At 28.4% G+C, this 24,212-nt stretch overlaps 1 protein-coding gene across 2 annotated transcripts in view; it reads right to left on the reverse strand.

The window, feature by feature from the left end:
• The window catches only part of LOC123296787 (calcium-binding mitochondrial carrier protein SCaMC-2-A), a 51,211-nt gene that overhangs the window by 19,849 nt on the left and 7,150 nt on the right, over positions 1 to 24,212 (reverse strand). The window contains exons 2-4 of one of the 2 annotated variants that reach the window (XM_044878439.1): positions 21,685 to 21,811; positions 21,299 to 21,386; positions 20,419 to 20,530 (exon numbers count right to left, since the gene is read on the reverse strand). In XM_044878439.1, the coding sequence (XP_044734374.1) occupies positions 20,419 to 20,530; positions 21,299 to 21,386; positions 21,685 to 21,811 (327 nt within the window). Of the gene's footprint in view, positions 1 to 15,732; positions 15,779 to 20,418; positions 20,531 to 21,298; positions 21,387 to 21,684; positions 21,812 to 24,212 lie in introns of those variants that run through there. The other variant, XM_044878442.1, reaches the window with a different exon arrangement.

Genomic DNA, 24,212 nt, shown 5'->3' on the forward strand with positions numbered 1-24,212 from the left:
ATTTTGTAAAATCGAAAAAACGGTTTTTAAATGAATTTTAAGTATATAAATTGTTGATAAAAAAGTCAAAATTTGATCAGAAAACATTTAGTTAAGAAAATGGAGATAGTAGTTGATGTGTAATCATTTTTATTGTTTTGAAATATTTATATTATTATATAATATTTCATAAATTACCATTCATTATATTATTACCTTAGTATTTTGTTTTAACTAATTAATATCTATAATAATTAATTATTATCATTGAGTTTGAATGTTTAATGACATTCATTATTTTATTTAGACGATGCGCAATATTTTTTTTTGGCAATTGTTTGATTAATTTATTTAAATATTAATTACAAAATTCATTACAAAATAAAAAAAAAAATAATGAGCAACATGAGCAAGAGAACTCCATTACTAAAGTCATATTCCCATCTCATTATATATTTTTTATTAAACGATGATTTTTATTGAAGTGAGATTATTGTCTTTTCAAGTTTTAGGAAACATGCAATATCTACATTAATGAGCGTTAAGGGAGATAAATTTGGAGAGGCTATACAAATGTTCAAATCACCCCAATATCTTAGAACACTCTCCATTAAATTACCTTTTTCCTTAGACCAAACTTAATCGATTTTGAGGATCCTCGCCTATGTTTTTGTTGTTCCGGGTACGCAGCCCTTAAATAATTGCACTTAAAACATAGCTAAGAACGCTCTCTATTGAATTATCTTTCAATCGAAACAAAAAATTCGGTTCATCCATTTAGGCGCTATGATGCCACAGACAACAGACACACGCACATAACGGTCAGACATATAACACCCCATTTATTGGTTTGGGGGTAAAAAAACATAATATTTTCACATAAAAAATGAAAAAGGAACTGGGCTTGGAATTTGACAATCTCAAAAGGCAAATTCTCAACCATTATACCTATTTTAGCCCCTCTTGCTCAATTTGAGGAGGCTGCACTGAAATTTATAGATAAAAATCTTAAAAACAACGAAAAATGTGGAGTTCTCCAGGAAATCGACCGTAAATTTGATCGATTACAACCATAAATATCAAATTCCAGGTTATTTGAACTAAAAGGGTCGTAGGGGATGCCCCCAAGAAACGGATTTACGACACACCCTACTCTTTTACCCGTTGACCTTCAATACAGTGCATAAATCTATATTTTTAGGGAAAATACGATTCATTATGGTTTTACTGTTATTAAATTACGCACTATTTACTTAAAAAGTACACATAACACAATTAATACATGACCACTAAAAATGTTAAATAAAGCAGACTTTAAGGGGACAAGTCAATAGATCAAGACCTGGACAGGAACCCCCATTCAAACGTATATACATAATTATAGTACAATGTTAAAGAGCATTTTAATACTTAAACTCTCTTATCAATCAGATTCTTACTGACTAATGACGTCAATCAGTATTAATATTTTGAATTTTTGTTTATTGATTCACGGATCTAAATTTCAATTTAAATATAATTATTTATTGTTTTTATTTAAACTTCGGTTTTATCAAATTGTTCAAGGATTATTTTGATGTGGACACGTCTATGTTTTCGTTTTAATAAGAGATTATTTCGTGAATAATGTAGTTTTAATAGGTCAATTTGATAAGATCTATACACAAACGCGATCTGTTGGTACATAAGTAAAAAGTCTGTAGGTAAAAATCAGATTGAAAACATTAATTCGTAGTGTTCTTCCAATTACCTGAAGATTCACTAATACACAGACGTATCCACGTATTTATGGCTGTATCAAGGATACAATCAATATGGCAGTCATAACCAAGCTATTAGTTGGGTAAATCTACTGGATTTTGATAATCAATCCGGTAAATTTTTCGAGAAGGCTAATTTTTTTAAATAGATTTCTTTTATTGTAAAAAATACAGAAAAGGAATTTTCCGGTTTCGCAACGATCCGCACGACCTTCAGTACACGGTTTTAGGACAGATTGTTTTTCAAAACCTGATTTCAGAGAAAGTTGAAAATATGCATTTATTATAGTTTTCTTGAGATTTTGATGTTATTTTGCATTCATAAAAAACAATTAATTTTTTTAAAATCCGATCAATAGAAGCATAGATATTCAAGAAAAGGTCACCAAAGAAAACAATGTGGAGATAAATTGTCCCAAAATTATGATCAAAATCCGGTAGATTTTTACCCAACTATATTTTATATTAGAAAGTTCATTCACACATTAAAACAGTTTTGTTATAAATTGCTATAATTTCCTAATATACATCTATTTATTCAACGCCTTATGAAATCCAGTTTAAGCCTGTTATCGTAAGTTCAATTTTAAATCAGCGGTGGTCGCCTGACAAAATGAATATATATATAAACATGTTCGAATTTAATCTAGAAATTCTAGAAACTTTTGACAGTCATTAGTTTATCGTGTGGTAAATAATTGATCCAGGACTCATAAATATCATTATCTTACTTAAGTTTCAGACAGACAACAACGCAAATTGTCCAATTTAAGATAATATGTAATCACTAGCAGATTACACTATGGAATAAAAATTTAGCATAAGTAACTGTAATTTAATTTTTTTAAAAATTTGTTCTAGAATCTTTTACTTTATGATTCATTATTTTTAAATTTACATAAATAAATTATCATAACATAAAACCAGAAAAAAAATTACAAATTCGGATTGTATAATTAAATTGCTTAAATACTTAGCCTGAAATTCTCATATTACTTCAATATGATAAGAAAATTTAATATTATATAATACATACTCATTAAAAGTAAGAAAAAATTTAAAAAACACTTTACTTTCAAGCCCAGGTTTTATACAAAATTTAAAAGCGTACCAAAATTTTAAAAATTATTTTATATAAAATCTGCCAAAACTACTCAACAGTTCGAAAGTTTGCTTATTTTTCTTGAAAATGATCTATAAAAATACTCAAGCGAAACCAAGATTTTCACTTTTCAAGCAAAATTGACATTTCTAAAATTAAAATCTTGTATCTCTAAAATAATTATCGTATTGAAATTTGTCTCATATCATTCAAAATTGAAACTGCATTCTTTTAAACCCTAGCATATTTTTTTGCAAAAAAAAGTATACCTCTCTCCAACTTTTCGTTTTTAAAACATGCCGTTGTGTATTTTTGTAGTTTTTGCTTTTATAAGTGTTACTGTAATTTGTTGATAATTTTTTCCATATTTACTTTTAAGTTAGTAAAAAATGTTTGTAATGCGTTACATAAATAAATTTAGCTACTGACGATGGTTCTGTTGCAATAAAAATATCAATACTTAGCGGAATGTAAGTCTGTTGTATGATTTTTAATTATATTTTTTAAATAAAACTTCTTAATCTACAATTTTATTTCGAGTATCGTGGTATTATCGAGTATAATGGTGGATAATTTTATATCACTTCCAAGGGCCTCTGTTCGCAAAGTTGTTGCGGCTATTACAGGACACTGGTTGGGCGGCAGGCATGCTTACAGCCTTGGCCTAGCAGTGTTTCACGATCATCTTCTCTGTCACTGCCTAAAGGTGACATGAGGTGATGGACTTACTTGAGCCAGCCTCTCTTTGACGACCTCTCCGACCTAAATTCCGTCGACGTCAAAGCTCTCCTGCTGTTCTTAAACAGCTCCAAATGGTTTATGGAGTAGTGGCCGAGGATGGGTCAACCCCTTTTTCGGTATCATAACGGACCTTATGGTCTAAATGTGTCCCACCCCAGGACAGCAACTCTAACCTAACCTCACCATCGTGGTATTAATTTCAATAACTGTGTCTCAACTCCAAATCAACAAAAATTCATCCTTATATGCCGTTCTGTTTTGTACATAGAGGTGGAAAAAAAAAGTTGGAAAAATTCCAAAATAATTGATTCAAATACTCTCTTTTAAATGATATTAATAGTATTTTTTTCAGCCGGTACTCCCAATATCAAGGTACATATTATGCGCCAGCCCCATATATGCATCTTAATATATGCGGAAATAGATTTAATTTTGAATGTATTACAATTAATTATACAATATGAGTGAATTGAATGTCTTGAACAAGGTCTTTTATCATCTACATATATCTTTATAAATGTATTATAAATATCTATCTTATCATATGTTTTACATGTGTCTAATCAAGTCGTATGGCGACCTTCATATTTATACAAAATTTTTATTGATTACTTTTTTAAAAGTTAAATTTTAACTTATAATAGGTGTTTGAAATTTCCTGGATTACAAAAAAAAAAAAATTAATAATTTTTACCGTTTTAAATGGCACACCTTAACAGCCCGATCTATACATGAATAATGATTTGAATGACGTAATAATATGACCATGATAGGGTATAAAAGATATTTTTGTGGTTAGAGATATTAGTTGCAAATATAAATGCAGACAAATTTTATTTTATTAATAGAACTGGTAAGATCTGGTACATACTGTTAAGTTATAATAAACCAACATAATTTTTCCGACTCTGAACACAAGTTATCAGAAATATTAGTCGGTAATATAGGTAAATGAAAATTCTTATGTATATGTCGCAGACAACTAGCTTAATTAGCAGTTCATTAACAGCCTACTAAAATCGCCGTTCAACTAGCGGCCTGAATGATATTCAGCCGTAACGTCTAATACAACATTTAATTAACTAACTGACTGATGCTTAGGCCCTGTGTTCACAACCTGAAGTCAGGAACTTATCATACCAGAGCGTAAAATTATCGTACATAAAGCAGAATTATCGTATTTAATTTAAATCATCGGAATTTAAACATGCAATTGGAAATTTATTCAAAATTTAAAAACAAATGTGTCAGTAAAAATAAATATATAAAGGTAAAAAATATTTTTTTGAGTGTATTTATACCCTGTATATATAAAATATAATATCAAGGGGTACTAAGTTTAGTCCCAAGTTTGTAACGCTCAGAAAAATATTGATACTACGAACAAAATTTTGGTATAGTTGTTCATAAAATCATCTAATTAGTCCATTTCCGTTTGTCTGTCCGTCCGTCGACAGGAAAACTAAAAAACGAGAACAGATATCAAGCTGAATTTTTAAAGCGTGCTCAGGGTGTAAAAAATTGAATCTTGGGCCTGTAGGAAGTATTTTGTAGAGATAGAACAAAAGTTTAAACGTAAAAAATATTCCTTATCAAAAAACACAAGGATGATCACTACCACTTTTTAGGATTCCGATACCAAGTGGTAAAATTAAAAATTGTGAAGTCCTTATAATTTCACAATGTTTAAATTTTATAAGCTTAAATCTCGTCAAATGTCCACCTGAAAAAGAAAGTTACTTGACATTTTGTGTACTAGTATACATCTTTCAGAGTTAAGTTTGAGTGATTAAATCTTTAACAAAATTCACGAAAGGAAAGAAGGCATTGAAAACTTTTTATTTCGTTCTTAAAATGATGTCTAATGATATCTGATATAACTCTCCAAATGCATTTAGTCATAATTTCTCATGACGTGTGTTTAAAACAGAATTCGATTGTTAGATATAATTATTTAAAATAAATATGCAGAAATAATTAGAAGTCAGTCATTTAAAAAAATTCTATAAATAAAACTAACATTAACGAATACATTTGTATAATTATTTAATTCATTATTACCTACGGCAGTGAAAGTTGGACATTAACATTGGAGGATCAAGAAAGAATCAGGAGATTTGAAAGGAAAATAATAAGAAGAATATATGGGGCTATCAGAGAGAACGAAGATGACTGGCGTATCCGAACCAACAGAGAAATCCTTGAAATCCTACAGGGAGAAGACCTTGTGAAGTTCATTAAATCACAAAGACTCAGGTGGTTCGGACACGTTCAGAGAATGGAAAACACACAAATGCCAAAGAAAATACTTGAAGCAAAGATATATGCCACTAGAAGAAGAGGAAGACCTCGACTCAGATGGTTGGACCAGGTGCTGGGTGACTTGAAGGTGATGAGAGTCACTGGATGGATATCTGCAGTCAAGGACCGCTCTGCTTGGAGGCGTATTGTAGAGGAGGCCAAGGCCCACCCCGGGCTGTAGCGCCATTTGATGATGAATTATTTAATTTGCAAATTTCTTTTTTTTTTATTTAATTTTACATAAATGACATTCATAAAATATAATTTGTATAGAAAATTTACATTTTTAAATTACGTATAAGTTTTAAAGTCCAAAATTTATTTGCGAATTATAAAAATATATTCAAATTCACTTGTTATTATGGAAGGCGAATATTAGACGGTCACAGAAAATTTTCCAGGAGGGAAATAAACCAGGAGAGATTTTTAACATTTCAGTTTCCCAAATTTCTCATATTGCAATTCTATCGTATCTCTGGTGTTTCGAAACCTTCACTCTAAATTTGCAAATTGTGCAGAAATACTATACATTTTTAAGGCAATCGAATAAAGTCTCGCAGATTTTTTTGGGAAAGAAGAATTCCGCTCACGGCGTTGCAAAAAACATAAACCCAAGGGCCAACATTTGTGAAAAAATAGTTTCATCTGACGATAAAAGTAACAGAAACACAAAAAGTTGTGAGAAAGAAAGAACAAGTGAAAACAAACAATTGACTGAGTTAATTGCGGAAATATCCTATAGAAAAAGTGTGGAATGTCAGTGCTTGCATTATTTTTAATAAATTAGAAAAGTTTACAAAAACAACACAATTATGGTGGCCTAAATTTCGAAAATTTTCAAGAATTTTGTTTTTGTTTTTCGAGAATCTTTCACAAGACCACTAGTTGAAGCTACCTGCAAATTTTCAACTGCCTATTTTCTATAATTTTGGAGAAAATGGATACCAAAATTTTGTCCGCTCACAGATAAACAGTAATGTTTACGAAAGTTGATTTACATTTAAACTTTTATTGTCTAACGGTTTACAAGATAAGCACGCTATAAAAGTTTCAGCTTGATATCTCTCTTCGTTTTTGAGTTATCATGTTACAAACTTTGGACTACAATTAGTATACTTTGATATATATTTCATATATACAGGGTATAAAAGCAGTGACAAATTTAATAGATGATTCCCCCACTTGTCATCTTAACCTCCATAAAGTCTTCCTAAACTCTTTTCCATATAGACCAAATTAAGTTTTTGACCTGACTTCGGTCTTCGATATCAGGCGAGGTAATAAATACAGCACAGAATCACCGTCTCGACAAAATGGATATATTTTGTGAATTTAACCTAAAGTCGTTCAGAAGTTACACGATTGTACAAACAAAAGCCCCAAAGATTATAAAAATGGATTGATCTACAACTAAATAAATATGTCGCAACAATTTCTAAAATGTTTGTCTGTCGTTGTCGGTCGCTTCACTTTATATTAAATATTTTAAATGATTTTAAGGTCAGACAAATTATAAGTCATTATTAACACTGATTTATGTAATAAACAAAATAATTTGGTGAGTTTTTTGGTAATGCATCTCTATTTTGTTAGATACACGAACACAAGACAAAAAGGTCGTTGAACAATTAATATTGCATTGCAGACTAGTTGTTTGGAAGATTAAATCCTCCAAACAAACATTTCTAGCCTACTTCGTACAGGTTGCTAGTGAATATGAAAAGTAAAATTTTAAGGCAATTTCAAGGATTTTCAGGACTATTTTTTAAAGGACACCTTTTTAATTAAAATAACTTACTAATTTATTTTAAATTTAAATTTATAAAGATTTGCACACTGTAAATACAACCAGGAATGTTTACAGTAATAATAATAATAATAATGGGGTTTAACCTCCGTTTTTCTGACATATACGTCTTATCACAGATGCCACCCACATCATTATTTGCTAATCTTAATTTATTAAATTACATTAATTTTTACAATTACATTTATGATGTGGGTGGAATCGGTTACTTCGTTCTTATCCAAGCGACGACAATGTGATCAATTCCACAGACCCCTAAGAATGTTTACAGTAACTACAATTGGTAATTTAAGCAGTAACAGATACATGCTCGGATAAAAGAAATTTCTATCCGATGCTTCAAAATCTTATTAGACCGAGATTAAAAAAAAAGACGAAAAATCAAACATTATCGTTTTTAATACAACAAATGGAAATGAAAAATTGACTGTGTTAATTGTTGAAACATCTTGTATAGACAGTGTTGATATTTGACCTTGTATTGTTTTATAAATTAGAAAAGTCAAAAAAAACAAAAACATTTATGTAAATAAAGTGATGACCCATCTGGCCGCCTTTTCGAAATTTCAAAATCAAAGTACTAACTATTTGAAATTACATACATTAAGGTCGAAAGTATTTTCAACCTCTACCTTGTACAGATTTGGAGAAAATGGAAACTTATGTTCTGATTTAATTTACGCCCTCGCGGATAAATCATAATTTTAACAAAAAAATATCCAAACAAAAGTTGTTTATTTTCTCAAAGGGAAGAAACATAAGGGACATTTGTAGTACATATTTATAGTCTTGTTCTATCTCTTTACAAGATACTACGGACTCAAGACCCATAGACCTATGTTGTTCTTTTACGAAGTCAAACTCACTTCTTACATCTTGAGTACGCTATATATTTCAGCTTGATACCTCGTTTCGTTTTTGAATTATCGTGTTCCCAGGCGAACAGACAAACGGAAATGGACTAATAAGGTGATTTTATGAACACCTATATTGAAATTTTGTTCGTATCATCAATATTTCTAATCTTTACAAACTTGGGACTCAAATTAATATACCTTGATATATATTTAAAAAAAATATAACAATAACAATTTTTTTTCTTATATCTGAGCGCCATTTATCGGTTAGTTGTTAACCTAAATTTGGAAACGATTCGAAAAGAGGGCAATAATTTAATTTGCAAAGACTTTTATATCACTTGCTCTAAAATATGTTTCAAGACTTTAATTTACGTAACAAAAAAAAAAAAAAAAAAATATTCCAATTTCCTAGATCTTATTGTTTTCAAGATAGGAAAGGACATCGAACAGAGGATATTCATTATTATTACAAATATGATTACATCAGTTTAAAAAAATGAAATTTAAATATTTTGTGCTATTGAATTCATAACTTATGTAAATTTGAAATTCTTTCAACATTTATGATTGTCAAGAATTGTGAAAGTATTTGTTAAAAAAACTGTTGGACTGTTAGAGAAAATCTATGAAGAGAATTTCACTCTTATAATTTCACTCTTATAATTTCACTTTCTTTATAAGCAGATGATACTTTTACTTACAGAATTCAATCAAGGTTGTGGGAAATGTGTTACTAAAAAGTATTACAATTCCTTATTGGTATTTAAATTATATTCGAAGCGCTAGGCCGGATTTTTCGTAGTGGATAGAAATACATAAATAAATTGCCAAAAGTTTGTCAAATTTTTAAACAACAGGCGTTATTTTTAAAATTAGCAAACAAAAATTTTAAATAAATTTTTGACACCACTTTGAATAAACACTTCAGAAATTCAATTCAGCACTTAAAAAATTTGTGGTGTTCTCAGAGATATTAATAACCTACTAACTCGACCCGTGATTCCCCTTCCATAGTGACCGTAACTCGTGGCTACCCTGTACCCGAGGCTAAAAACAACAAACAACAAATTTCGCCGAAAAGTGGGGAAAAAAGTCAAAATTCCTTAAATTAACATTAGGATAACATGTATTAAAAATAGTAATTATATGTCTAGACTTCTAGAGTATTAAAAGAGCATATGTAAAAACTAACATGTTTGCCTAATAAATTTATTTTAAATTTATGATATTTTTCGTTCAAATTATTTGTCTAGCATGTTTTTTCCTAAGCGGTACATTTTTGGCCCATGAGTATATTTATATCAAACCTAGACATCATAGGCATGAAAATGAATGGGTGAAACATGGAATTTGATAAAGGAATTTAGAAGATAAGGATAGGACAGAAAAAAAATTGCTAGAGTAATAATATTTAAGATAGTCGAAAAAAGTTATGACGTGAAAAGAACATACAAAATACCTCTTAAGAGGGAAAAAATTCATGCATTCGTAGATAAATAACATGCATTCGTATAGATCCTCAAAACTAGTATCACATTCGAGGAAATTTTTTTAGAAAAAGTTATGTTCCCGGATATTGATAACATAATCAAAAAAACTTTCCCTGATAACAAATTAATTCTATTAAATAAAATAGTAAAATTTTCCAAATGAATTTCATAATAAAATCAATTTTTCCAATAAACAAAAATAAATCAAAATATTATTGGGAAATCACGAGACAAAGACAACCGTCTACAATAATTAAAAAATGTTATTCAAATAGAAATTTTGACCTTTACTTTAATAATCAATAATTATTATTAATAATTTATAATATAAACAGATGTTTATTGTGGCATATGACGTTAAAATTTTTGTAAGAAGTTTTTTTAATAATCGGTCTAGGAAAACTGTAATATTTGATAAGTTATTTTAGAACGGAACTTTTCTGTCTTTTTAACATACTTACATTAACTTCATTTGTAACTAAACGGATGAACCGATTTTGATTTGTTTTGTTTCGTTTAAAAGCTAAATTAATGGAGTGAGTTCTTAGCTATATTTCAAGCGCGAGCTTAGGATTCCGTATTCGAAAAAACTAAAAAATTGGTGATGATCTTCGAAATCGGCTCATTTTGGGAAAATTTAGACATAGTAATTTTTTTAATTAAGTAGACAAGTGAAAACAAACAATTGACTGAGTTAATTGTTGAAATACCATGTATAGACGTGTTGATGACTCAATCGTTTGTTTTTTGACGTCACGTAAATAAAAAAAGATATCCACTTTTAAATAGCCACACACATAACTGATTTTCTCATATTAATACATACTATAAAATTTGCACCTTACTAGCGCCCTCGTGGGTAAACAGTGATGTTTACAAAAAAATGTTTCAACTAAAAGTTGTTTATTTTTTTATAAGGAACATTTTTTACATTTAAACCTTTGTTCTATCTCTAACGGTTTACAAGATGGGTTCTACGGTCCAAAGACCCAATTGACCTACATTGCTCATTTACGAACTCGACCTCACTTTTTACCTTCTGAGTACGCTAGAAAAATTTCAAGTGATTCAAGGCAATTAAAATCTGTTACATATTTCTCGTTTGAAAAATTGCTGAATCTAAGTAGTTGAAGCACGCGAAATAGAATTTCTTTGTGATAAAAATAAACAAAAATTCCAAATGCAATAATAATTGTCATTTGTAAAAATTTGTTTACTCATTAAATATTGATTTAGTTCAGGATTCATAAATAATTTGCATAAAAAATGATAATTTATAAAAATGGACTTTATACTTTGATGACGACAAAAGTCAAAAGATATATACCATACGTATACATAGTAAAGGGTATTCCATTTAAAATGATAGAACTTTAAATTAAACAATTTATGTATGAGGTATTATGCAAAAATTTGTTTTCTATTTGAAACAGATTATGGAAAATTGAAACTCGGTAAAATCCGTCATTCATTGAGCATGAATAATTTTCGGGAAATTTTTGCAGGATCCCGTTTAAAAAATGCTCTGAAACGTAAAATTACAGATAGACGATGGGTAACTCGGTAGGATATTTATTAAACTAATTTTTTAAACAAATAAATAATTAAAACCGAATCGCTTGGAAAAAAATTTTATTATATAATTGGGGTCAAAATTAGCAAAAAAGTCCTTCAGTTTTCGAATAAAAAAATTCGTAAAATTGGAAAAACGTGATTTCTACGATTTTCATCCCTCAAAAAGTATATGAAAAAATTTTTATTTGTAGTGTAATTTTTTTGCCTAACTGTATTTTAAGTGTTTGATTGTTAATTGGTAAGAGAGCGTGCGAAAAACCTCCTAAAAATAACGATATTCTGTTCGATACATGCTAAAAAGATGGGATTTTCATCAATCGACACAAAATAAAGTCAAATTAACAAAAAATTTCGAAATATTTCATTTTACAAAAAGCAACGCCCTCGAAAAATTTGGAAAAAGGTTTTAAAATAAAATTTAATAGTTTGCTTGCGTTGACCAAACGCACTGCCTAGCGAAGAAAAATGTTTGATATCTCATTAATTAAAATTTTTACAATTCTATCATTTTAAATGAAAAACCTTTTACATACATTACTTATTATTTATATGATGCAATAATTCATATGAAATAAAAATTTACATAATTTTATGTAAACAATTTATATTATTATGACTTCAATCATTTATTTTTCCGTTTAAATAATCAATGTCAACGACCAAAATTTTATCCTAAAAATATCTCACATACTTCCATAATTAAATTATTAATTAACTATACCCATAAAAGTATATACAATTTTGTGAATTGTCTGCCATCATGTTTTTGGCACAAATTATTATTAAATATATATCAAGATTGTAAATTGATTTTTTTGGAAGAATTAATGTACCTTTGCAATAAACTGTAAAATATATCAAAGTTTTCAGAGAATTTACCCCCTGGTGTAAATATATTTGGAAAATCAAGATAGTAAATTGATTTGGTTAACGAATTAATGTAGCTTTGCAATAAAAAGTAAAATATATCAAAGTTTTCAGAGAATTTACCCAGTGGTTGTGAATATATTTGGAAAATCAAGATTGTAAATTGATTTTGGTGGTAGAATTAATGTAGCTTTGCAATAAACAGTAAAATATATCAAAGTTTTCACAAATTCCCCTAGTGGTATCTTATTGTATCGAATCTACGGGGATAGAGCAATATATAATATCATGAAAGGATTGCTCAGGAAACAAATAATTATTTTTAAAGTTGTAAATCAGTAGAGTTACATAATAGAATTAAATTTTTAAAACAAGAAAAATAAAAAAAAATGTCTAAAATTCCATGCTTTTTATAAAGAAATAATAAAAAACAATGTTTATATAATACAATGAATAAATAAATAAAATAAATTTTATAAAATTTCTTTATCAAATTTGTAAAAAAATAAAAAAAAAAAACTAAAGCATGAAATAAACATTTTTGTTGCTGTTGTAAATATCGAAAAATCAATAATATTTAAGTTATGTGCAAAATGAAAATTATCTAAAATGTTAATTTAATTTATAGTTTATGGTCTAATTGAAGATGTAATTATTATCTCATTTATAAAAAACTAATGACATACCTATGCAGGTATCGAGTGTCCTTAGAATAATAAGTTTAAATTTTATGAAAATTTCTTAGTACCTACAATAAGCGTCGGGTTAAGGGTGGAGCAAGTGGAGCGGGCGCTCCATGCCATAGGTTACAAGAACAATTTCGAAAAATATGAAAAATAATTTCCGTAGTAGAGCCTGCACTGCCTACAATAAAAACTTAAAAATAAAAAAACGCTAAAAGTCGAAAAAATCATAAAGATTTTATCAATGAACATGTGAAATATAATACTAAAAAATTGTGACGAAATTCATAAAATCGACTTTATGTAATAATTTTATGGTATTTTATTTTTGGAAAAATTTTGTAATGTTTAGACACGTGCATTTATAAAGTTATAAAGCAACCGTTTCTATCAAAATTCAATACCTCTGTTAAAAATAAAAATGCATTAAAATTCTAAATTTAACACCATAATAATATAAAGTCTAGAGCCATAAGTATTATTCTCAAAAAAAAAAAAAAAACTCAAATCGAAAAAATTCTTTAGTTCGCATGGTCCTAAACTTATTAAATTTAAAATTTAATGCGATGTTATTTATTATATTGTAGTTATTATCAAAAGTAAAATTTTGAAAAATATGTTATTATTTAAATGAAACAAGAAAGAATGTTTTAAAATAAAAATTATTATTGTAAATATAATTATAATTTTTATTTTTTATTATTTGTGATAATTTTTTAATAATATAATTTTTTTTTTCTTATAATTTTTCAGTTTGTTACTAAGTGCTTTGGCTATATGTAGAAAACTCGACAGAACCGAATGCATTTGTTTATATAGGATAGGCAATATGTATTACATTACTGTTTGTATGTTTATCTATATTATATTATGTTTACAATACTATCATAACAAGAAGGATAAAACAGTAGAGCAACGCGAGCGGAACGAACGCATGAAACTTGGTCAATTTTTCAAGTTAGAAAGAAAATGATATGTGAGCTCATAATTCAAATCAAGAGTTTACTGTAACAAATTAGAGGGTGAAAGTTTATATGAAATTCTGCCATTTTTGAAGTTAAAATATAAAAATTGATATACAGAATGCTTTTTTAAGTTTGCCATATGCTTGAAACTCCATAAATAAGTTTTATTGATAAAAATGCTTCAAGCGAAAAATGTTGGGTCTATAGGCGCACATCTTACAGAGGCATTAAACTTGTCCTAGGTTTTCAAGCTCAATGAAAAGCTCATTCTACTCCATAACTGGTAATCGATAGATGAAAACTTTAAATTAGAAAGATGAAAAAATTCGAACAAAAAATTTATAAAGAAGTTTTCGTATTTATAAAGAACAACTTTATAATTTAAAGCGTTCATCTAATGTTAGTCAGTTATGAATCAGAGTGAGGTTTTAAATGAACTTGAAAATTTAGATCGAATTTGATTTCGGTATAAGATGTGTGCTTTTGAAACTAACATTTTTCGTTTGAAGCATTCCTCGATTAAAGTTATTTATCGATTAATTTATACAGTTTATGCCAAACTTTAAAAAGGTACCCTGTATATGCTCATGGTTTGAGACGATAATTAATCGTTTCACTTTTTTATAAAAACTAATTCTTTAAGGGAGTAAAATAGGGGATAAAAAGATTTAAGGAAGCGAGTGGTTTTATCCATGCAAAAATTGTGGATTTATCAGTTCCAAAAAATAGTTCGTGAAGTGCAAATAAAAACAACAGTTAAATGTATAAGAAAATATAGAACAAAGAAATTTTGTCTTTCAATCGTGAGAATAAAAAGAAAAACGTGTTTTCCAGATGGCAGCACAGTTTACAACTGACCACGTGTCTTAATTTGACGCTCAAACCCCGCGTCAACAATAAAATACGCCTTAAGTCTAAACCTTAGACTATTAAGTACATAGACTAAGCATCGCCTATCTTTCCGTACAGTGAGAAGTGTGCCAATATGTGAGGTAATTGCTTGGGTCAGTTGGGGACATTTATAAAAAAAAAATACATTTATTAAAAGAATATAGGGACATTTATCAAACAAATATACATTGAATATAGGGACATTTATATAAAAAAAAAAAAAAAAAAAAAACATACATTAAATGCCAAATTTTCATATCACAAAATTATTGGATGATGGATTTGACCTAAGCACCTAAGCAATTACCTCAATTGTTGGCACATTTAAAATCGTTTGACGCTCAGTCTATGTAACTTAATGATCTAAAGTCTAAACAGAATCTGGTCTAATTGAATACTGTAAGCATAATTCCGAACCATCTCCTTTCAAATTTCTCAATAATTTATTATAAATGAGATATTAATATTAATGAATTAATGAATATTATATTAATTAAACTAATTTAATTTAATAAATGAACCAATCTAATAATCTATTATGTCTAGAGCTAACACTAACTAACATTAACACTAAATATATGAATCTATAATTGACTGACTAACTAATAATCATAATGACATTTTGTTTATATATTATTATAATTAAATATATAATAATTATTGTTTAATTAATAATTAATATTAAATATTATTAATTGATTAATTGATTACCTGTGGTTTTCCTGATGTTCTCATCATGGTTTATTATGTTTTAGTACTAATAGGAACGTAATTAAACAAACAAAAAAGAAAAATAATTGGAAAATAAACAGAAAAATTAAATATTAATACAATAAAATTAATTATTTATAAAATATTTAAGCATTTAATATAATTATTACTATTACTAAAATTATTTATCCAAGAAATAAATTCATGTAATCTCAAATTGATTGCATTCGGAGAATACAGTGATATAGAGAAAATAAAATTCTAACTAGAAAAGCCTTTCGAAATTATTTCGATTCGATGTTCGAAGGATTAGATGAATAGTTTTAGCTTTAAGCGATAGATATTATAGTTCCATTGAACTCATGAAAAATCTAGTCTCATATCTTGAACCGTTCCATATTTTATTAAACATATAGGGAGTAAAAGTAAAGAATGTCTCAGATCTCACATTCACTGTCACCCGAGCCGAAGTTGAGGGTGACAAACATGAGATCTGAGACATTCTTTACTTGCTCAAATAGCGGGATGAAGAAAATCTCATTGTCTTATTAATGCTGTGTCGAATCAAAAAACTTCTAAAGAAATTTCTTCTTAGAATTTCATTCTTTTTATTACCATATTCCCTGAATTGAGTCTTTATGGTACACCCAATACGACACTCATACTTCCTAAATCGGTAATAACAGGAACTTAAGTTTTAAAAAAGACTATTTTTTTATCTAGAAATAGAAGTTGGCACTTATGTCTTCTTGGGTAATCATAGCCTTAGCAGGCCTTATCTTCTGAAAGTCAGAAGAAGATTCTGCGTAATTAGAATTTTCTCTACAATGTATTAATACTTTCAGACTTGGGATCTCTTCTCGATAAATTTTAAACTTTCTCTTCGTAATAAGTTGACAGTATACTTTCTTTTCGAATTCTTTTAGACAAAGAAATAAAGCACTAAAAACGGGTTAACTGTCGATTTTTTGAGCAGTAAGACGGATCGGGATGCGAATTTTTTTATTCTATTCGTAAGAGCGTCTACAAACTTTGTTAACAAAAGTGATTAGGAAAAAATGAAAAAATTGAAATTAAATATCGATGGGAATGAGTCTAATTTTTTTATTAGGCGATTTTTGATGCTGCTGAACTTGAATATCACAACAAAATGAACTCCGAAGTACCTGGTGCCCAGGGCGGGTAGTATACACTTCGTCTCTTGGAGTTTTTCAAAAATATGTAACACATTTTGTCTCTGAGCGTCCCCTTTTCGTCCACCTTGGCACCACATATCTTGGGGGCCATTTTCGTAGCAATATTCGAGTACAGCGGCCCCAGAAACCCTCGAGTAACAAAATTAGATTCATTTCCATCGATATTTAGTTTCCATTTTTTCATTTCTCACTCATCACTTTTCTTCACAAAGTTAGTAGACTCCTTTAAGGATCGAATGCAAAAAATCGTATTCCAATCCGTTACCGCTAAAAAAATCGATGGTTCATGCCTTTATTTCATCGACTATTTGAAAATTTAAACTATAAAATATTTTGTCAATAGATTCAAAAATAATAAATAGTTCCCATTGTTACATACGGACTGGGGTCCTGAGGGCATGCATATCAATAATAACTGATTTATAAATACTGTTAAAAATGAAATGATATTTATTGATCCGAATTTGCTTAGATAGAATCTCCAATCTAAACTGCTAAGATAGAAACGATAATTTAAACATAAATATATTGTCCATACTTTTAAAACCTATTTATGCGCCAAAAGTGTAATTTAAACTTCACGTGTGTTGTTTAAAAATTAAGGCCATTGTAAATCCCTGATTTTTTCCTCTTTACTCAGTACAACAAGGGTTGTAAATTAAAAGCTTCGCGTAAAAAGGGTATGTTTAAGAATCCTTAAATGACAAAGTTAACGCTAGTCATCTTCCTAAGTACAACCTTAAAAATTAGGCTTATTAATCATGATTCACTTTTGTTTCGCACTAAATGATTTATAACCAACTTATTGCTGTCAGTCCGAACAATTATACTCTACCCTTGCACTTATGACATGATGAAAAGACTATTAAAGAAATTTTCAATAATTGATTACCTCCTCCTCATCACTGATCTCATAAACAAATTCACTTTGTAGTATTTCATCTCGAATCATAGAATTCAAATGAGTAATAGTTCTTCGTTTAATATTATCATCGATATAATCGATAACATTTTGTACTTGCTTATTTTTTTCAACACGCGTTAAAATTTTTTTATTCATAATTTCCACTAACTATATCTCACTAAACTTTATAATTAACAATCAAACGATTTTAATTGTTAATTAATAAAACACTCTTAATTGATTACACAATAATCGTTAATTAAAGTTTAAATTTAACTCTATACACGCTGGCTGATGTGTGACTGTCAAGGTACAAAGACAAACTAAAACTATTTATGATTTTAATTAAAAGATAATCACTTTGTCGTAATATTATTAGCTAACACTAACTAAATAGTTAATCAAGGGCGGATTTAGAGGAGGGGAGCCCCTTGGAACAATTCCCCTTCTAGTAGTTAACAAATTACTTAGAGGTATCCCAACCCGACTACTTGGTGTTCAATCTTGACTTTTGAAGACCTGGTTTTCTATTTTCCCTTAATGAAGGAAAATTTGATTGAAAGAGTGATTAATTTAAGTATCGAAAATTTGGTTACAATTTTGACACATTCCCACATTTATTTCTTGAATTGCATCAATTAATTATATTTATTTGCATGTCCACACAAAGTCTTTCGTCCTTTTCCACATTTTCGCGTAAGATCCTAGACCGGATATCCTAAGGACTTGGATTCGAGTCCCGGATTCTGTGTAATTTTTTCGTTTCTTTTTATTTGTTTAAATGAAAAAGACATTCTAGTACAATACACCAAAATTGCAGCACATTCAAAAATGACATCGAAAATGGAATACTCTTAATTTGAATTCAATCAAAACCTTATCAATTCGTAGCTATTGATAAAAGGTAAGTAACCTGGTGGTCTAAATTGGAACTATTGAAAAGCGGTCCACTTTCTGTTTTAATAAGTACGAAATTTTATCGACAGTTGGCGGGGTTTTTCTGACTTAAATTTGAATATTTTTATTAGCCTTTAAAAATAGTAAGTACAAGTATTGCCATCTAGTAGTCTAAGTTGGAACTGAAGAACTAAAGTCCACTTTTCTTTTAATTAGTATGAATTACTATCGCCAGTTGGCGGGTTGTTGTTCAAGTTTATACTGCCCGCTTGAAAAAATTGTGTGGGTCCGCGCGTGTTAAAACTGATAATAACAATGATATAGGTATTCAGTTTACAATAGAATTATATTTAACATTTTGGATGATAAATTGTAAGCTGTCAGCTGTTACAGCGTCTTGTGTCTACTCCACGCGAAGAATTATTTTTATTTAGATTAAAGTCATAACAGTATAATTCAAAAAATTTACTTATTTTTCATGAAAAAATTTACTTTTTTTTCATGAAACAAAAATAAATACCATTTCAATCATTTTTAACAGTATTTGGAAAATTGGAAAATATATACATCCTACTATCAGATAAATTGAATGTTTCTTTAAATGTTTTTATTAGAATCATCTACAAAAAATGATATTTGTTCTTTTTGAATGTAAATGAAAACTTTCAGTCATAACAGGATATGTACTTACACTGGAAAAATAAATAAACTGAATGTGTTTTGAAACAGATCATAGTTTTACTTCATTCAAATTAATGATTTAGAAAAATTATAATTTGAGTCCGAAATATATATTTTTATATTCAGTGGGAGGTCTTTTGATGAGCTCATCTTCAAAATTTGGGATGATACCTTTGAAGAAACGTACCGGCATCTGGTATTTTAGGGTGGCGTCCGGTTTTCCCGCCGTGTATCGTTCCCGCATAATTTTAATGAAAAAAGTAACGAGATAAAAGTTATTGTAAATAAAATTTTCTACAAAAAAGGTCATTTAACATTTTGCGATATATTGTTTATTTAAAAAGTAATCGCATTATTTCGCCTAGAAAATAGGGGTTGAAGTTTTTTTTTCGCTCTTTCCGCTGTTTTTTTCTAAGAATTTGGTAGAATGTTTTTTAATATTCAGATAACAATTTTTTACTAACCTTTTGTTGAAATATAATGTCTGTAGGGAGCAGAATTCTGTTATTGGAGAGTGTTTCAAACTTTAGTGAAATTGATCTATCAGTAATATATAAAAGAAACAAATACGTTATGTTAAGTGGGTACATTTTCTACTTGGTCGAGAAAATTCCTCTTTTATCTATATACTGATATATCAATTTCATTAAAGTTTGAATTACTCCAATAACAGAACTATACGTCCTATAGACATAATATTTTAAAAAAAAGTTGATAAAAAAGTGTTATGAAATACATTCTACCAAATTTTAGAAAAAAGCAGCAGAAAGAACGAGGAAAAAACTTCAACCCCTATTTTTTATTTTCTATGCGAAATTATGCGATAACTTTTTTTATTAAAGATGTATCGCAAAATGTGCGTGTTAAATAGGGAACATTCAGTGAATTTATTTTGAATAACTTTCTAAATTTGTTTCTTTTTTGAATTCTAAATAAACAAAAAAAGGAACCAATTTTGTTAATTCATGCAAATTACACATGATAATAAAAATGAATTGAATGACTTACCGTCGAGTGTCTCCAAAAATTAATAAGTCCATGAATATCAGTGCTTGGTGCATATAATAAGTAATCACGCCATTCATTAAAACTAATATTTAAGCTACCATCTTGATCCATTCTGAAAAATAATAACAAACTTTATTTTAAAAAAATTATTCACTAAAATGTCCCTGTTATTAACGTGTAAGAGATGGTAAAGCTACGAAAAGTTGATTTTAAGACGGCTGGACCTTTTTTGCACCTGTGCAAATTAATTTACAAAACAATATGCAAGGACTTAAAAATGGCACCATCAGTTTTTGAATAATATGATATTATTTCATAAGATACAGGATTTTAAATCCAGAATGATATATATACTGGAACTTTATTTATTGCTCATTTCCAAGAAAATGTTTTGTAAACTTTTACTTTTGTTTTTATATAAAATTTAAGAATAACATTTCTCACACTTTCAATGCGACAAGGAGTGGTAAAAATTTTTGACCAATATATTCCCAAACTAGAAAGTACTAGTTTTCAAATGAGCTATTGAGGTTCCAAATCAGATGATTTTTTGCAGAGATTCAGCTGTCTGAAATTTTTTGTTTTTAAAATTTTCTTTTAACACTTTTTATGAGTATATTTTTTAAAATTCTCTAAGTTGTTCGAAAATTTATCACTATATAACTACCTTTTATTGGCAATTTTGGGAAAATCAAATTGAATGAAAGACTAATTTTCGAATCCAAATTAAATTACGTAAAAACATTCTATAAATAAAATAATGTCTTATAAAATTTAATTTACAAAATTATTAAATTGGATATTAAATGTATTATTTTATTTGAATTCAAAAACTGTCGTTAAATGTTTATTTATTTTTGATAGTTTATTATTTATTTACCTTTGTAATAAATTAGTTGCTTCAGTACGTTCCATATGAATTCCTAAGTCATGAAATGCCCTAATAAGTTCTTCGAGATCAATTTTACCTACAAACAAATCAAATAAATACAAATTTAAAAAAAAATCATGATATAACAAGGTGTTAAAACAGAATGGCCACAACAATTAGTTTTTTTAATTTCCTTGACGATTTACGATTCTTATATCGTTTGTTCATTCAATTTGAACAAAAATGGTCTTTATAGAAAAACAAACCATTTTTATCGAGTTTCAAGCATATGTCAAGTTAAAAATAAACAACCTGTATTTCCTGGTTATTTTTCGATTTTGATTGTTAATGATGTGACCACTCTATAAAAGATAAAAAATAAAAATTAAAGTTACCATCTTGATTTCTATCTAAATGTTTGAATTGTAGTTTTAAATTTTTTTCATGTTCTCGTACATAATGTATAAATTCTGATAAACAAACATCTCCACTCATATTTTTATCAGATTGTTGCATAAATTTCTGTAACAATAAAAATACAAAGAATTATTATTATTATTATTAAAATTTATTACACATAACAAATTATCAACAATTATTTATTTAGCATATTATTATAAATAATTATAGTACAAACGTTCACCGTATCAGTTTAACTGATATCGAACAATAGTACATTAGTTACGAAACGTTTTACACGATTTAATCCTATTCTGTTATATACTTCCCCCAAAAAAACGCTTATTTTAAGGACAAAAAGGGGAAGGTGAGGATGCGTTATTCCAATTTACTCTAAGGCTAGAATTTTTGCCATGGAAATCGGAAATTCAACAAAATTTGTAAAAGGAAAAAAAGTTCATTATCTGACTAATGCACGGCACGTGAGTAATAAAAAAAAATAAACCGAAAAAATAGACAAACATAAACCGAAAATTATAGGCCTGGATTAATGTTGTAATTACGAGTTGGTTGGGTACATTTATAATATACTAGCAGATCGGTAATTGTAGCTTATATGAAACGTTTGTATTTTTAACATAGCGCCATCTATTGAATACTTATTCAATCCAGTCAACAGATATCGCCATCTGTTAGAATCGTTTGGAGCTAACAGATAATTGTGACTGTCAAATAATAGACAAATTATTTTTAAATAAATTTGGGCTACAAAAATTCTGCATGCACTCTGAAGAAGAGATGGAATCTTACGTAAGAAGAGGGTTTGAAAAATCTTATGTACCCTTACATGGGGATAGAGGAGTCAAAAATAGCCAAAATCATCCTTACGAAAGAATGAATGAATGACCCCTTACTGAAAATAACTTAATTAATAATAAGAACTTATGTTAATTTACGGTTACTTATTTTCTGAAGGACTTACATAATTTTCAGACATTGTGGCGTAACGATTTCTTAAAATGTTTAAGAAAATGTTTATTAACTTTTTAGTTTTTATTGGTTCAATTATTCTGTATCACCTTAACAATCTTAACTAACCCTTAAAATGAGTCCTGTTAGAGCCCAAAATGACGAAGACTAACAAAGTTACATGCCTGCAAATATAGTGAATTTTTAACGAAATAAAAAGTATCTCGTTTTTATTTTTACAGAGTGTATATATTATTTATATCGCTAACAAAAATATATCCTTGGAATATATAATTAAATTATTCTGCCATATTAAGATTATTGAAGAACCAATATATGTAACAATCTACAAGGTGAAAAACCCGTTAAAAAATAAAAATTTCACTAATATAATACCCCAATTTTGCCAATTATAAGAAGATAATGACATTTTCTGTATTCCCTAGCTGTTAGGGCATATACAAAAATAGTATACAGCCCACAATCAGATTGTTGAATACCCTGGCCTGTGTGATATAAAGGGATAGAGCCAAATTATATTTTTTGGATTCTGATGACGTCATGAAGTTAAAAAATTCGATATTTTTGATAACACTGACAAATTTTATACGATCTTATGGGAATTTTTTTGAAACCCACTAATTTTGGGTCATTTTTTTTAGCTGTGACGTCAGTCTTTAGCTAGCTATCGCTAATGTGCTTAATTCCGGGACCAAGATTCCACATTCTTAAGTAATGAGTTTCTTAAAAATATAGTTGTTCGGAAACGTATAGAGAAATCAAAACTTTAATTTGATACTACATCATTTGAATAACTTAAAAAAGTTTATCAATTAAATTTACAGACTCTTAAAGGTAAAATAGCTCGATTATGGCTACTCTACCCAATTTTGCCTTTACTCTTATGTTAAATACTATCAGTATACGCATTTTCATCAAAATCGTTAGAGCCGATCCTGATAAATATAAGACGCACCCTAAATACTTGCCGCTGGCGCTATGCACTCTCGTTACGGTCCTGTATCAAGCCTTGCCCTTTTTATCGCACACGCCAGGAAATCCCACTTTCTGGCCTAGGGTCGTAATATACTATTTAAGTATTATATTAATAATTATTTATTACATTAATTAATATATTAATAATTAATAATATTGATAAATAATGTATTTAAACAACTCGGACTTATCAATGTAATGTTAATCAAATTTTAAAAAATAACAACAGCCATTGATGTAAGTATGACGTCTCTAAATAAAAAATATAATTATTATAGAAAAAAAAAAAAAAAAAAAAAAAACATGGACGAAAAAATACATATTTTAGAAACTAGAATAATCCTGTATTTAATAAAATTGATGGATGGTAAATAAATACATTTATACTATTATATGAATACTAGCTGATGCCCACCAAATCCAAATCTTATGGTCTTATGATTTCCAAACTATTTTTTTCGTATGTTGCATTAGGGAGCGTCCATAAACTACGTGGCTCAATTTCAACCTCTTTAGAATCTTTCCCCTCACCTTGTAATCTACCGTAGCCTTAACTATA

This window comes from Chrysoperla carnea, chromosome 3, assembly GCF_905475395.1.
Source record: "Chrysoperla carnea chromosome 3, inChrCarn1.1, whole genome shotgun sequence".
Taxonomy (NCBI): domain Eukaryota; kingdom Metazoa; phylum Arthropoda; class Insecta; order Neuroptera; family Chrysopidae; genus Chrysoperla; species Chrysoperla carnea.